Here is a 14,254-nt window from a genome sequence, read left to right on the forward strand (position 1 = left end):
CAGTTTATTGTCCAAAGAGCGTACGTTAGCCAGTACGATGGTGGGGATAGCTGGCTTGTGTGGGTTAGCCGCTAGCCTAGCCCAGATACCTCCGCACTTACCCTTGTTCTGCTTCCTCTCACGCCGCTTGTGGCGCCTCCGCTGTGGGCGAGATGCAGTAGTGGGGGTCGGTGATGGTGTGGGCCTCCGGAGCAGACCGAGATCCCACAGCTCTTCGGCGTGCGCAGAGTTTAACCCTAAAAATGTGGTTCTGCCGACATCGAGCAGAAACTCACGATTGTATGCGCGCTTAGAGACAGATAGACGCGACGAATACGTACAAAAACACTGCGACTCACAAGACAAAAAACACGAAAACACCTTTCTGTCGGGAGAGAGAGAAGCCGCAGCGTGTGAACGCGCCGCCATCCTTGGTCACTAAACTCGGGTTTAGTGACTATTTATACTATAGTCGCACCGGTAGTGACGTCATGGCTGTCGCCGGCCAACAAGTTGGTGTTTTTTCAATGTATGCTTCAGACACGGGTCATGACGAGGCGTTCCCCCATAGCGACCCCTAGAGGACGCAGTTCGAAGTTCCCATGAAAGGGAACTATGCTTGGCATTACAGGCATGTTCCAATTGAGGTGTTTGTGTCCGGCCCTGATCTGGAATCTCGTTTATTCATCGTAATGTGCATGCAAAAATACAAATAAGCATAATTTATCAGCCATGCTGCGAGCAAATGCATTTTTAATGTTATGTTTTCTGTCTTAAAATCAGTCAGTGAACTAAATGAGGCTGTTTCTAGAGGATGCATGTAAAGAGAAATTGTGCTAAATTGGCAAAACTTGTGATCGTTTGTCATTGGCATGCTTTTAAAATATGAAGCCAAATGGCCAACCCTCTTACAAATAACAATTTTAAATGGTTAAAGATCTCTGCTGCATTATTGAGGAAAACTTAACCGGTAAAGTTTAGTTTGGGGAGCAGTTCTCAGTATAAGCTATGACTTTTATATAATAATATAATAAACTCCTAATCTGCTGCTTATTAATAGTTAGTAAAGTTGTTAATCTGATTACATATTACATGATGAAAGCTGTAGTTACTAATGTAATCTAGGTTACTCATTTTAGGTAATGTAATCTGACTACTTTTTAGATTACTTTTAGATTTTTTTAAGCTTATACCATTAAACAAACCATATTGATATAAAAATCAAAGAGAAAGAAAATATATTATAATTTGTGTTTATATCAGCATCAAATGCATTAAACATGACATTACACCAGGGTTTCCCAAACTGGGCTTAATACGAAAACTGCAGTGGGTTTGTGAGTTGATAAAAAGCTAATAATTATTTAAATCATAAAATAAATTATTTAAACACTTGAACACTAAAAGTAGAAATAATTTATTGGCCTGTTTACCATGGCAATGTGACCATTAATCAACATCAGAGAACTGAAAACATTCGAATGTGTGTTAAATTATTAAAAATATTAATTTCCTCAGAGATTTTTCAAGTAGATATTGTTTTATTGTTTATTGACTTTATCAGCATCATTGCAGGTAAGGACGTTTTGTCATTAAAAACCTCTGGATTGTTTTGCTGTTACAATAAAATGTCAATACCGTAAACCTCAATTCAAGAATACAAAGAATTAAAAATTACAATATGAAGATATACAGAGTTCTACTTTCACGTCAAACATTCCATATGCAAATTTAAACCTCAAACAGTCCAATCATTTAAAGGTCGGCACAAGTAGGCAATAGGTGATCTTCTGTCATGTCGAAGGAGTTTGGCTGACAAAAATGTTTGAGAATCCCTGCATTACACGAACAAACATTAATAATCATGAAAACAACACTGACATTAACGTACATGCTCTCTTTCAGAATCAATAATGATTTACTGCCATTGTGTGAATAATATGTAATCATGTAATCCATAAAAAGTAACTGTAATCTGATTACGAGCATTATAAAATCTTATATAATTTAGTTCTGAGTACTTGATTTTTTGGAATCTGATTATGTAATCCAGATTACATGTAATAAATAACAATAAAAAAATAAAATTTATGGTAAAAAACCGGCAGCTGTGGTTGCCGGAATTTTACAACATTAGGTGTAACACACGACCCTAATATACACAACTGATAAGAAAAAACTAAGAAGAAACAGTTATTTTAACAAAAAAACATCAAATTTGAAATGTAACGCAGGGAATTCTGGGAATGTCAATTTACGGTTATTCACTGTAAATTATACGGCATTTTCCACTTCTAAAAACGCTATACTACCGTAAAATTAATGTCCAATACATGTAATGTCCAATACAGTTTTTCACCATATATAGTAGCAGAATTTACCGTTAACCATTTAACAGATTTTTACTGTAGCATTTTACAGTCTTTTACCGTTAAATTCACAATAATTTTTTATAGTGTGTATTATGTGACTGTGTGGAAAGGATCACTCCAGGCTTGAATGCTGAATGCGCCGTTTCTGTTTGCGATTATAAACAAGCGTTATGAAAGTAGGCTGTGGAAAACAGATCGCAACAGTGGGTCATCTACCAGTTTTTGAGTTCACTGCATGCTCTTTTTTCGCATCTTTGATGGATCAAAACGGAGTGGAGATGCTCCATGATTTGAAAATACAGACATGGATCTGAAGAAGATTACAATGTAAACTGTATTAAAAGATCACAGAGTCTGAAGGTTATTACTGTCTGTCGTCAGTGCAAAGGAGATCATCTGAACAAAACAATGGACTAAAGACTGATCGGAAGAGTTTAGTTGTGATAAATTTCTCAATTCCACCCGCATTGTTCAAGAAAAAGCCCATCAGGTCTGGCCTACACTGTTTATGCTCAGGCCTGTTAGTTGTGCGCTCCAGATTACTGGAAACAATTTCAATCTGCAAAGCCACATATAAACACAGGAGGGGAAAATTAGAGGGTGCGCATGCCTGTAACTCCACTGGTCCATCTTTTTTTTTTTTTGTTGTTGAACCTGCCCTGCAGAACGCAGCGCTACAGACCACAGTATGTGCTGTATTTATTTGGCTAGGCCAGTGTGGAGTAAGCAGGTCCAGGCCAGGCTTTCATAGAGGAATACCCATTCATTCCTGACTGCTGGAAGAAAAATAACGCTGCCTCTGACATTTCACATCATGAATTCGGCCAAGTTTTAATGAACCATATTCAAATATCAGTACAAGAGCCAAAATCTTATGCTCATTACAGCGCATAAAAAACGTTTCGGATAAGTGTAGAAAACCAGGTGGTGTGCATTTATTGCACATTTTGACCAATTTGAAAAAAAATGTCCAGATTTCACACAAATCTCATCATCGGAGTTACTCACGTTCATCAAAAACAAGCTTTAGCCTACATTTTCTAGCAATCCACGTAGGACAATAATTACATTTGTCTGATTTAATTAGCTCTGACTGCTTCAAAAAATGAGCGAACCTTGAAATGATATTTACAAATCTAATTGAAATCATACATTAGTCACTAAATAGACTTGCCTTTTGAATTTGAATTGCAGAGGTGAGATCTAAATCATATGTTGTGGACATTTAATAGGCAACTTATTTTAATTGATTAATTAGCGAGGGACTGTATGCATCATGCTTGTTTCCCCCATCACACCCTTAACTTGTTTTTACGGTCAGTGAAAGACGATTAACTGGTAATGAGGTACTGCAGGTGTATTTACCAGCGTTCATGTGGTTGGCCGCAGTCTGGAAGTGGAGCCTACTGCTTCATCCAATGTGCCGACTGTGAGGAGCGTGTGGTAAATCTCTCTCACACATTAATGAATATCTGCAAAGCACTTCAAATCTAAATATTTGAGTTATGGTTAAACCTGCAGGAAACAGCGACAGGTTCATGGAAAGCAACAAGCAGTCAATGGGCGGATGCTCAAAATGATGAGATTGGAGGATGATAATGTGTGTCTCAAGCAGATTCTGTAACTAAATAAATGTCCGTAACAAATGTGTAGCATATTAAACTTGACAGTTGGTCTTTCTCTTGTTTCTTGGCAAAGAATTAGAGAAACCATTGATGCTAATGAAGATTAGTCGAATGGTTGTTTTGGCATGAGCCATGCAAAATATGCATTTCAATTCCTGCATACTAGGCTTATGCTTATTATATATAGACCAATCTAGTATTTACTTCACTAAATACTCATTTTATTTATTTATTTTTGCAATTGAATTGACAAAGGCAGAACATATAAACCCAATTACTTAAAAATATCAAAAACTACAAAACTCCTGAGCGTGCGTGACCTCGTTGACCTCAGAGCAGGTGAAATATAAAACGTTTACCTTAAAGTTGTGGGGTTTTCATTTTTTAAAGGGACTTTTCTTCATCGTGGTATTAGTATGATTGCAGAAGCTTGACATTTTTTTTTACTTTAACAAAGAAATATTAAAAAATCATTTTAATTCAGAAATGTACAAAATTATAAGTGGTATATTCAAGACAGTATATGTATGAAATGCATATGTTTTCTTTTCTTTAAATATAACCCAGTGCTGGGTTAAAAAGGGACAAACCCAGCTATTGGGTTGTTTTGACCCAGTGGTTGGATTCAAAACAACCCAATAGCTGGGTTTGACCCTTTTTAACCCAGCGCTGGGTTATATTTAACCCAGCATTTTTTAGAGTGTGATTTATAGTCTTAAAGGCATTCTGACACCACTTGAGTGTTCAAAACACATAAAAGAAACTATTACACATGTTTGCATAATGCATGTTTAAAGCATAATTCTAAAACACATTCTGCTTGTTTGTGTAATATAAGTTGTTTTTACTGCATTAGACATGTGACACAGGTCAAAATGTGTCCATTCAGTGTTTAATGACTAAAATATTTGATGCAACCTAACTCGAGTTTGAAAATTAGAAGAAATATATACTCTAAATTCAAAGCTGCATGGAATTGTGCCTTTATATCCTTTATATATTTTATTTACCTGCATGAATGACATTCATCATAAATGCTGTATAAGTGTATACATGGGATGCTAAACAACTGCACAGGCATGATATCACTGTTTTGTTTTTAAAAACGTCCTCTTTTGCAGTAATTAAACAGTTCAATGCTCTACCCAACCGAATGTTGAGCATAATATCATCAACAAATGTAACACACTGCAGTTAATGACTAATGAGGGATGTGATTGACACAACTAAAATGTTGGTACGTGATTACAATATGTTGCGACTTATTATGATTAAACCAGTTCTAAGTCTAAATATACTTCTCAGGACTATTCTTCCTATAGGTAAAGCTTTGTTGCCTGCGCGGCGTGCCATGTCTGATAAACGCACGCCACCTGCTTTCCTGAGGTGAAACTCTTCTGTGTGGTGCGCAAAGGTGAGCAAGGACGCAGGTGAAGCTGCCTCGCTGTGACGAAACTCGGCTCAAACCAACAAAGCAATTCATCACGAGTCTGTCTGATGTTTGTCCACATACGCTCGACCGCTTTATTTCAAAACAGGGTGTGCATGATCCGTGTGTTTTTGTAAGAGTGATTTTAAGACTTAAAGACAGGCCCCGCCCCCTGTAGGCATACCCGGAGGTGAGCGCCTATATTAGACAGCTGAGCGCGCGCTAGGGATGTTAAGTGCACTTATCTGCAGCAGGTACAGGTCCTGTCACTCTCGCGCGTTGGATTGTGTTTGACAGCTCCGCGTGGCTATTCTAGCTCTCTTTCTCCGGTGTTGTCTTAAGGAGCCTTACTCGGCGGAAGCGTCTGGACAGTTAAAGTGTCACAAGCTCAGCCAATGAAGCTGGAGGTTTTCTGCGGGGGTCACTACGACTCCAAGCCCGCGGAGCTCTGCAGCGACGCCGAGGGCAGCATCCCGTCGCCGATGTCCGCGGAGGAAGAGCTGGGCTCGGATGGAGACTGCGTGGCGCACAGTCCCGCACCTGTTCCTCCGGGCGCAGAGAGCAAAGGCAAGCCCTACACCAGGAGACCCAAGCCTCCGTACTCATACATCGCTCTGATCGCCATGGCCATCCGGGACTCGAACTCAGGCCGCCTCACTTTGGCCGAAATCAATGAATACCTCATGAAAAAGTTCCCGTTTTTTCGAGGCAGCTACACCGGCTGGAGGAATTCAGTGCGCCACAATCTGTCTCTCAACGACTGCTTTCTCAAGGTGCTGCGGGATCCCTCCAGACCGTGGGGGAAGGACAACTACTGGATGCTGAACCCGCAGAGCGAGTACACCTTTGCGGACGGAGTGTTTCGTCGGAGGAGAAAGCGCATCAGCAAAAAACTGGGCAAGGAGCCAGAGGGGCCGAGCCAAGCTCCTGCGGTGGACACTATTGTTACGCCTCCTTCCAGCGCCAAGTTTACAAGCTCCTTCGCCATTGACAGCATCCTCAGCCGTCCTTTCAGGAAAGAGGAACGCAAAGCCGACACCTGGCACGGGGGATTTGTCATGCGGGGCTCCCCTGTGGCTCTTCCCCAAACGCATGCGCTTCGATCCTTTGGACCCCCGGAGGACCCCGCCATCAGCTGCCGTCACCAACGGGACTTTCTCCCGTTCCAGCTGACATCCGAGTGCCTGTCGATCCCACACGCGTCCGCGGGCTTTCACCCCTTCAAGATCGACTATTTGTTGTAGTAATATCGCGTGGGGAACTTTGGCACTTTCTGAGCACTTGTGACTTGACAAAGACATACATTTCATCCGCCTGCGTAAAGTTCGTCCGGGAAAGTTTTATGCAGAATGACAAGGACTGAAAGTTGTGAACTATTTAATAGCTATTCTGTTTGTATCGTCCTACTGAGCGGTTGCGTTGTTTTAAGCTGTCGTCTGTGTATTTATTGCCCTTTGTGTTTGTTTTAAGTGTGTTGAACCAGGTGCCTCAAACGATTCTTATAAATGTAAACGTGTTTCCATTTCAGATTTACAGTTCGAGATAAACTAGTCAAGCTCAATTTGAGTTCTTACAAAGAAAGTGAGGCTCCTGCATCTAAACTGGAATTATTGTAAACTATTTTTTTTTCTGACAGAATGCATGCACATTTTATATTGAATAATAAAACATGTTTTAAAATTAAACACGAATTGATTGTTATCAAGTTCATGGCCAGATGTTTTGAAATATATTATCCTGTGATATTAATTTCACGAAAATATGTTTGCCCAATTATTGACGGTGCTGCTTATTGTGATTTAAAATAGCAAATGTTGATTAAAATTACAATGTGATTCCTAAAACAAACAAAATGCATGTTCACGTTTTCAAATCCATTTTCTCATAATGTAGAGGTGAATTCAGGTAAATTGGGACATTTTTATTTTTTTTCCATTGAGATGCCTGGGACAAAACATTTCCCAATTATCCTGAATTAGCCCTAAATGTTACTATGCTTGCAATGGCCAGAGAGTTTAATAGCAGCACCTGCAGGTGGTGTTATCATAATGCCCTTCTGTCTGGGCGCCTCTGTTTGTTTTCACACTTCCCCTGCATCCGCATCCTTAACGTGCATAATAATAGTTCAGCATGTTGAAAACGTGGCAGTTTTGAGACTTTGGTTATAGGACAATAAAATAAGATAAAGTGGCTTCAGTTTGAGGCAGCTGTAGATATTGAAATGAAATCCCAGGTCCATACGTTTCCACGAGCTGTCCACGGTCCTGAAGATAAGATGACGTAACTCAGCTGTTAAGGCCAAGTACAGTATCTAACTAAGGTCGTTAAACCCATAAGATGCTTAATTTGTAAATGTGTCCTTGTTTCTGCTTTAAACATAGTTTATCCTTTAAACACACCCGTCAAACAAGTAGTAGTAGTAGCAGTTTTTGTAATTATTCTTACATTTTCGTTCGTTCGTTCGTTTTAATTAAAAAAAAGAAGTTTTTTTTATGCATTTACTTATTTACTTTTATTTTTTATATTTATTTTATTTTTAAGTATTTTATTATTATTATTATTATTATTATTTTGGGACTGTGTAACTATATTGATCCTTGTTAATATCTTATAGAACCTGAATTTTCTTTTGGCCAAATAGACACGTCTCAATAGATAATTTTACTAAAAAGCAGACCGTTTCAGAAGCACCAATTATGATATCATATCCACAATACATTGACGAATTAATAAGTTAATTGAGTGAATATAAACATTCGCCTGCGCAAGAGAATAACCCACACAAGTTCAAATGTCGATATATTTGTAGGCCTATCCTTACAATGTTATTCAAATAATTGAAATCATTTATTAGACATCACTTGCTCCCGCCAAACTAAAAAGAAGAAGAAGAAAAAAAATCGACCTCAACTTCTATGTGTGAAGTGTAACGTGACGTCAAGGAGAAAGTCATTAGCACCAATCAGGCTGACAAGGCCTGTTGCCATTTATGGCGTTTAAAGGGTCTGTCATCTGGAGAGACTGTACTGCAACCTACAGGATGTAATGTACAATATCTGCTACACAACAGCAGGCAAAAATGTGACATTTCAAAAACAAGATTATTGTAATCAAATTTATTTCGCACGGTCAAATGGTACTTTTTTGTAACTGCTTGTGGATTACATTTTTATAGGTATCCAAATTTGTTTATTTTCCTTTTTTGTATTTTTCATATCAAAATGAAGATACAAATTAAAACCCACGTCAGTAATTCCCCAAAGAGCGTAATCTTTCTAATCATCATGCAGTTTATTTGTTTGATTGCAATTTAAACAATTGCTGAAGTTGTTGGACTTGTGAGGGAGAGCAACATTCGTCACTCATAGGCGCCTCGAGAACTCAGGGCTTTGTTTTTTCTTCGCAGAGTTTCCCCGAGAGCGGACACAGATATATTTAGCAATTCAGTATTTATATTTTCTGTCCAGAACTGCAAATATCCGTCCCCAGAAGCGCCTCTTGTCACGCGGAGAGTGAAAACCTCTAATATCGCCATTATTCAGCTCTTAGCCTTCAAATGCGCACTCGGAGAGTCGACATCGATTTGTCACCTTTAGTCAAAAGGTCACCTGCAACAGTAGAGGGATCCAGCAGTCTAGTACAACAACATTATCCCCGCAACGAGAAACCTTCAAAGTCTTTCACGTATTTTCCTTCTGCACCGCGCACGCTTTTTCTAAGCCAAGCGTGCATCCTGAACGCAGCGGGGACAGTGGGTTTGATGTTGCCGGGAATTTTTGGGGCGATTATTTTCTTTACCTTTATTGTTATGACGAGGGCTGATTTTATCTCCACATCCTTTTGTTGTCTTTGATAAAAATGTGAGGCTGCTTGTTTCTGCCTATGAGGCACGGCTGTGAATATTGCCCTCGCATTGCATTTGTATATTTTAGTGCGCGTATTCATAACAAAGCCAAATAAAAAAAAAAAGACCAACTGTTGTGTAGGCCTAATGTTTAAACTGTAAGAGGCCAGTAAACAGTAGTACAATCGATTAGTTTACAGAGCAAATAAATATACACACACTAAGAATTGTTTAAAATAGGCCTAATCATTGACGCGTCTGATGATAATAAAACAAAATTCGTTAATAATAGAACCGACTACTTTGATTATGCAATCATAAAAACTATTATTATTATTATTTTGCATGCACGGTTGAGTTGGTTTTAATTAAACATTTAAAATAAAATCAAGTGACTGCGCATTTATTGTTTTTCTTTCACGATAATCACGAATGTTGCGTTGCACTGGAGATTTTTTTCTTTCTTTCTTTTATTTTTTCGTATGGCCAATTAAGCTCACTTTCCACAATTAATTAGTCCCTCTCAGGGGGGATGATAGGGGTCTGGGACGGTAAACTGACACTGCGCTGTGTGTGGTATCTGAGCACTGGCGCAGCGGCTGATGGAAAAAGCCTGCTTCCACTCATGTCAAAATCATTTATCCAGAACAGCCCTTTACAAGAACTTGTATACACTTGGAGACGGACTTTTTTCGCCCATCCCCATCATGCGTACTTGACAAGACGCTCAACCAGGTCACTGCCTTACGTGCTCGCATTCTTCTCTCTTCGGCGAAGCGATGAACTCTTGCTTCGCACGTTGTTAGCTCGACGGTCAAACGCGCCGTTACATCGTGCCACACACTAGAAGTGCTTTTCTATTTCAACCTCACGTCCTCCAGTGCCAGAACTCTCACCAAAACACGCCATTAATTACTGGAGCTCTGACAGCCTTCGCCCCGGTGTTTGGCGTGTGGCGCTGTTGATCGAAACGTCGGGCTAGGCTTGATAAATGGCGTTATTGCGTGTATTTAGGCTGTCAGAGGGGAGGTGGGGAGTCTCTCTCCTCGGACTCTGCACAGCCTCCTGCCAGACCGATAGCTGGAGGCATGCCAGACATGGAAAAGGGGTGGGTCTCCGCAGTTTGAGGAGATTTCTTGGAGGAATTTAGCGGGGATCTAGGGGGCAGAGAGAGATTTACGAATTGATAGGTGGTCGCGTTTTGTTTGGCCGCACGTCTTTGCGCCAGAGGACTCTGGAGCATTGATTTTCTTTCTCTTAAAGGGTTAGTCTTCACGATGGCCACCAAGAGACTAAGGAGGGGTCGCTATCCTGGCGACACACAGCTGGTGGCTTCAACCAGGAGCACAATTGTGGCGCACTGACCTCGGAGAGACACTGGCTTTTAAGAGAGATTTGCTTGGAGTACGCATAGTTTTCTCCCGTACTTTTAGCCCCGACTCTCATTCTTTGAAGACTGAACCCGTTTTTTTAAACCCGTCCAGCTTCCTTTGGGCTACACGGCTTAGCAATGACGACTGAGAGCTCTCAGCAGCAGCTGGACACTCCGGCTCCCATCAGATCCAGCCCGGCATCCAGTACCATGCACTCGGCGCTTCAGAGCACACAGACAGCGCTGGAGAGCACAGCTGCGACCGGCAGCAAGGGCAAAAAGTCCAACTCGGGCGTGAGGCGCCCCGAAAAGCCGCCTTACTCCTATATCGCCCTCATAGTCATGGCGATACAGAGCTCCCCGACCAAAAGGTTAACGCTGAGTGAAATCTATCAGTTCCTCCAAGCGCGTTTTCCGTTTTTTAGGGGTTCCTACCAAGGCTGGAAAAATTCCGTCAGACACAATTTGTCTCTTAACGAGTGCTTCATCAAACTTCCCAAAGGCCTCGGGCGGCCGGGAAAAGGCCACTATTGGACCATCGACCCCGGGAGCGAGTTCATGTTCGAGGAGGGCTCTTTCCGACGCAGGCCCCGTGGTTTCCGAAGGAAATGCCAGGCTCTCAAACCCATGTACCGCATGATGAACGGCATCGGCTTCGGCGCTTCGATGCTGCCCCAAAACTTCGACTTCCAGTCGCCCTCCGCGTCCCTGGCCTGCCATACCAACGGCTACAACCTGGACATGATGAGCAACCCTGTGCCTGGCGTTCACACGGGTTACGATGGCCTCAGTACAGCAGGCCATCATGTCTCACACATGTCGCCCAGCTCGGGTTCTACATACATGACGGCGTGCCAAGTCGCTTCCAACGGCGAGTACGGCCCAGACAACAGCAACAGTCCGCTGCACTCTCCGCCGGCCATGAGCGGCTCTCTGGAGTGCCATTCGCCGTATGGAGCCGCCTCGGCACATTGGGCTTCACCAGGAGTGTCTCCTTACATTAAACAGCAGCCGCTAGCCTCCAGCAGCCCAAACTCCTCCGGATTACACTCGAGTATGCCGCCTTATTCCCTGGAGCAGGGCTATCTGCATCACAACGGCAGAGAGTCGGCAGACATCTCAGGTAGGCTATAAAGCCGCTAATGCACACACTCTTTACAGTGTCTCGATCTGATATTTCTGTATAAAGTTTAGCAGGTCTAAGAAGGCATTTATAGAATACTTAAGTAGGCTATACTCTCTAAAAAAATGCCGGGTTGTTTCAATGCAACTTTGGATCAAGTATGGACTAACTCAACCTTTGGGTTAAAAAATGAACACTAACCAGCTGGGTTAGTGCATATCTGACCCAAAGTTGGGTTGAAACAACCCAGCATTTTTTAGAGTGTAGTTTCCCATAAATACAAATCAATGTAGCTGCTGTTGTTTTAAAATCATTGTAATGTGATGTCGTTTAAAACGTAAATCCTGCCTAAATATTACAATTTAAGCACACAAATCAAGTTTGTATACAAGAGGCAATGTGTTTTTAGCGGACATAATGTGTAACAATTTAGCCTTTTTCGAAGTATTAAAGTAGTACAGATTGTCGAAGCAATTTCATTGATGCTTTTAAAAATGCATCTTATTGCAATCATTATGCCTGTACATCGATAACTATTTACAATTAACGACCATAGTATTTATAGAAAGGACAGATTCCAGAGTCGTGCGAGTGTACAATCATATCATTTTTTATTCCTTCAAATTGGGACATGTAAGTATTTTTTTTTTCCAGAGGCCTACATGTGTTACGTGTGCTAAGGGCGCATTTAGACGTATAAATTAAAGTTTGTGCGTGGCAGTTAAGAACTGCTCACACTCTTTGAGTTGATTTTCATGCAGTGCTGTTTTGGAGACACACTATAATTAGGAAAATAGCAGATGTGTGACGCAAAAGGCCTTTGTGAGCTGTTTGCGATTTTCTTTTTATTTCCATCATTTCATAAGGTTAAAAAAACAGTGCTGTCTTTGCCAGTAGTTGAAAACCCGACATTAGTGCAAACTAAAGAGGATTTTACACGTGTGTTCAGTTTAGCCAGTGCGGGCTGTTTTAACTGTGAGGCTTCCTATGAGGCCCAGGTGAACAAAAAATAAACACAAAATTACGTTTTAATATAAGAAAACACAAGACACATGCTGTGAATAATTGTTATAATTCTAATAATGCGTTGAAACCAAAAATGTGAGGAAGTTTGATATTGGTTGAACTGAGTTCACTTACGGAAAACAATACCATTGTTCTTCAAATACTGGCATGGCGTTGAAAGCACTAGAATTCAGTGTCTGAGCTGGTAATAAGCATGTCTTCTATTAAACCTAAAAACAATATTACTTTTCTTGTAAAAAGCGCTAAACAAGCTCTGATGCTTCCACTACTAAGAAGACTGTAAAGACAATTAAGCATACTATCGATGATGACATTATTCTAGCAATATATTAATAATGGTGTGTGTGTGTTTTCGCCAGCAGGAATGTCTCGATACCAAACCCACTCATCGCCAGTCTGTGACAGAAAAGACTTTGTGCTGAACTTCAACGGTATTACGTCGTTTCATCCATCCAGCAGTGGATCCTACTATCATCATCAGCTACATCCCCAAGGAGTCTGTCAAGATGTAAAGCCATGCGTTATGTAATTTAAACCATGACAAGCCAAAAAATAAAAATAAATCCGAACATACGGACTGAACTCGCAAATTACGAGACTGTGTGCGCTTGATGCATGCATGGTTATCTATGAAGAATACATAAAAGCAATGGAAGGTGAAACGAAGTCGTTCATCTCTCCGTATTTACTGAGAGAAACTATGAAGGAATAAATGAATTGATCGGCACTGAGGACTCCACAGGGAGGGAAAGCGTTTGGGCTTTTTTTTTTGAGGGGGGGGGGAGATTATGACATATTTACTTTATCTTGGAAAAACCTCGAAGCGTCTGCAAGTGAGCAGAAATGTTGTTTAGCAAAGCTGTTTATCCAGTCCATAATCAATAGCCAAGTCTTTTATTTGATTTGACCACATTTCCAATGAGGATAAAAGGGGAAGCTGCTCAATAACCGAGCATGTAAAGTCGTAGTAAAATTAAACCTAGTTAGTTTCGATGCACTCAGCAACACCGCGAAATACTAAATATCTTATTTGTTTAAACCTTATGTGTGTTTCTTTTTGACGGCTCTTTGGTATTTCCACCTCTTATATTTTCAGGGGTGAATGTGTAGGTCTGTGGGTAGCCTAATTCATGTGTAAAAGAAAAAAGGCCTACGAAAACCGTATTAGAATAATAATGATTGCACTTTTGTTAGTTTAACAAGTTGATAAATTACAGTTATGTACAGTACAATAAAACGATGTATTCTCAAAAAAAACAAAACAAAACAGTAAGTGTATTTATTTATTGCATGTTTAAAAGAGTTAAAAGACTCCATTATTGTAACTGGTTTGAAGCAAATATAGGCTTATTTAATTGTACAGCCTTCTATAATTAAAATCAGTTCACCACTTCCCTCAGCAATACACGAAACTCCCCCAAACTTGTTCCGCTTCTCTGGAGAAAAGAATAACAGGTCACATATTTGAACCAGCAATATTTACT

At 40.6% G+C, this 14,254-nt stretch overlaps 2 protein-coding genes across 4 annotated transcripts; both read left to right on the forward strand.

Moving 5' to 3' along the window:
- Positions 1 to 5,645: 5,645 nt before the first annotated feature.
- Positions 5,646 to 7,073, forward strand: LOC107685281 (forkhead box protein Q1-like). Its single transcript, XM_016481810.1, has one exon. It carries the CDS (start codon positions 5,801 to 5,803, stop codon positions 6,647 to 6,649), a length of 849 nt encoding a protein of 282 aa, XP_016337296.1. The 5' UTR covers positions 5,646 to 5,800; the 3' UTR covers positions 6,650 to 7,073.
- A 2,302-nt stretch (positions 7,074 to 9,375) lies between these two features.
- On the forward strand, positions 9,376 to 14,002 carry LOC107685282 (forkhead box protein F2-like). 3 transcript variants are annotated; one of them, XM_016481812.1, is made up of 3 exons: positions 9,376 to 9,382; positions 10,734 to 11,744; positions 13,130 to 14,002. In XM_016481812.1, exons 2-3 carry the CDS (start codon positions 10,760 to 10,762, stop codon positions 13,297 to 13,299), a joined length of 1,155 nt encoding a protein of 384 aa, XP_016337298.1. In that variant the 5' UTR covers positions 9,376 to 9,382; positions 10,734 to 10,759; the 3' UTR covers positions 13,300 to 14,002. The 3 variants fall into 3 exon arrangements, with proteins under 3 accessions (XP_016337298.1, XP_016337297.1, XP_016337299.1); XM_016481811.1 differs by lacking the exon at positions 9,376 to 9,382 and having other exon boundaries at positions 10,510 to 11,744; XM_016481813.1 differs by lacking the exon at positions 9,376 to 9,382 and having other exon boundaries at positions 10,510 to 11,744; positions 13,133 to 14,002.
- The last annotated feature ends 252 nt before the right edge of the window (positions 14,003 to 14,254 follow it).

Source organism: Sinocyclocheilus anshuiensis, unplaced genomic scaffold (assembly GCF_001515605.1).
Source record: "Sinocyclocheilus anshuiensis isolate Anshui unplaced genomic scaffold, SAMN03320099.WGS_v1.1 scaffold677, whole genome shotgun sequence".
In the NCBI taxonomy this organism is placed as follows: Eukaryota; Metazoa; Chordata; class Actinopteri; order Cypriniformes; family Cyprinidae; genus Sinocyclocheilus; species Sinocyclocheilus anshuiensis.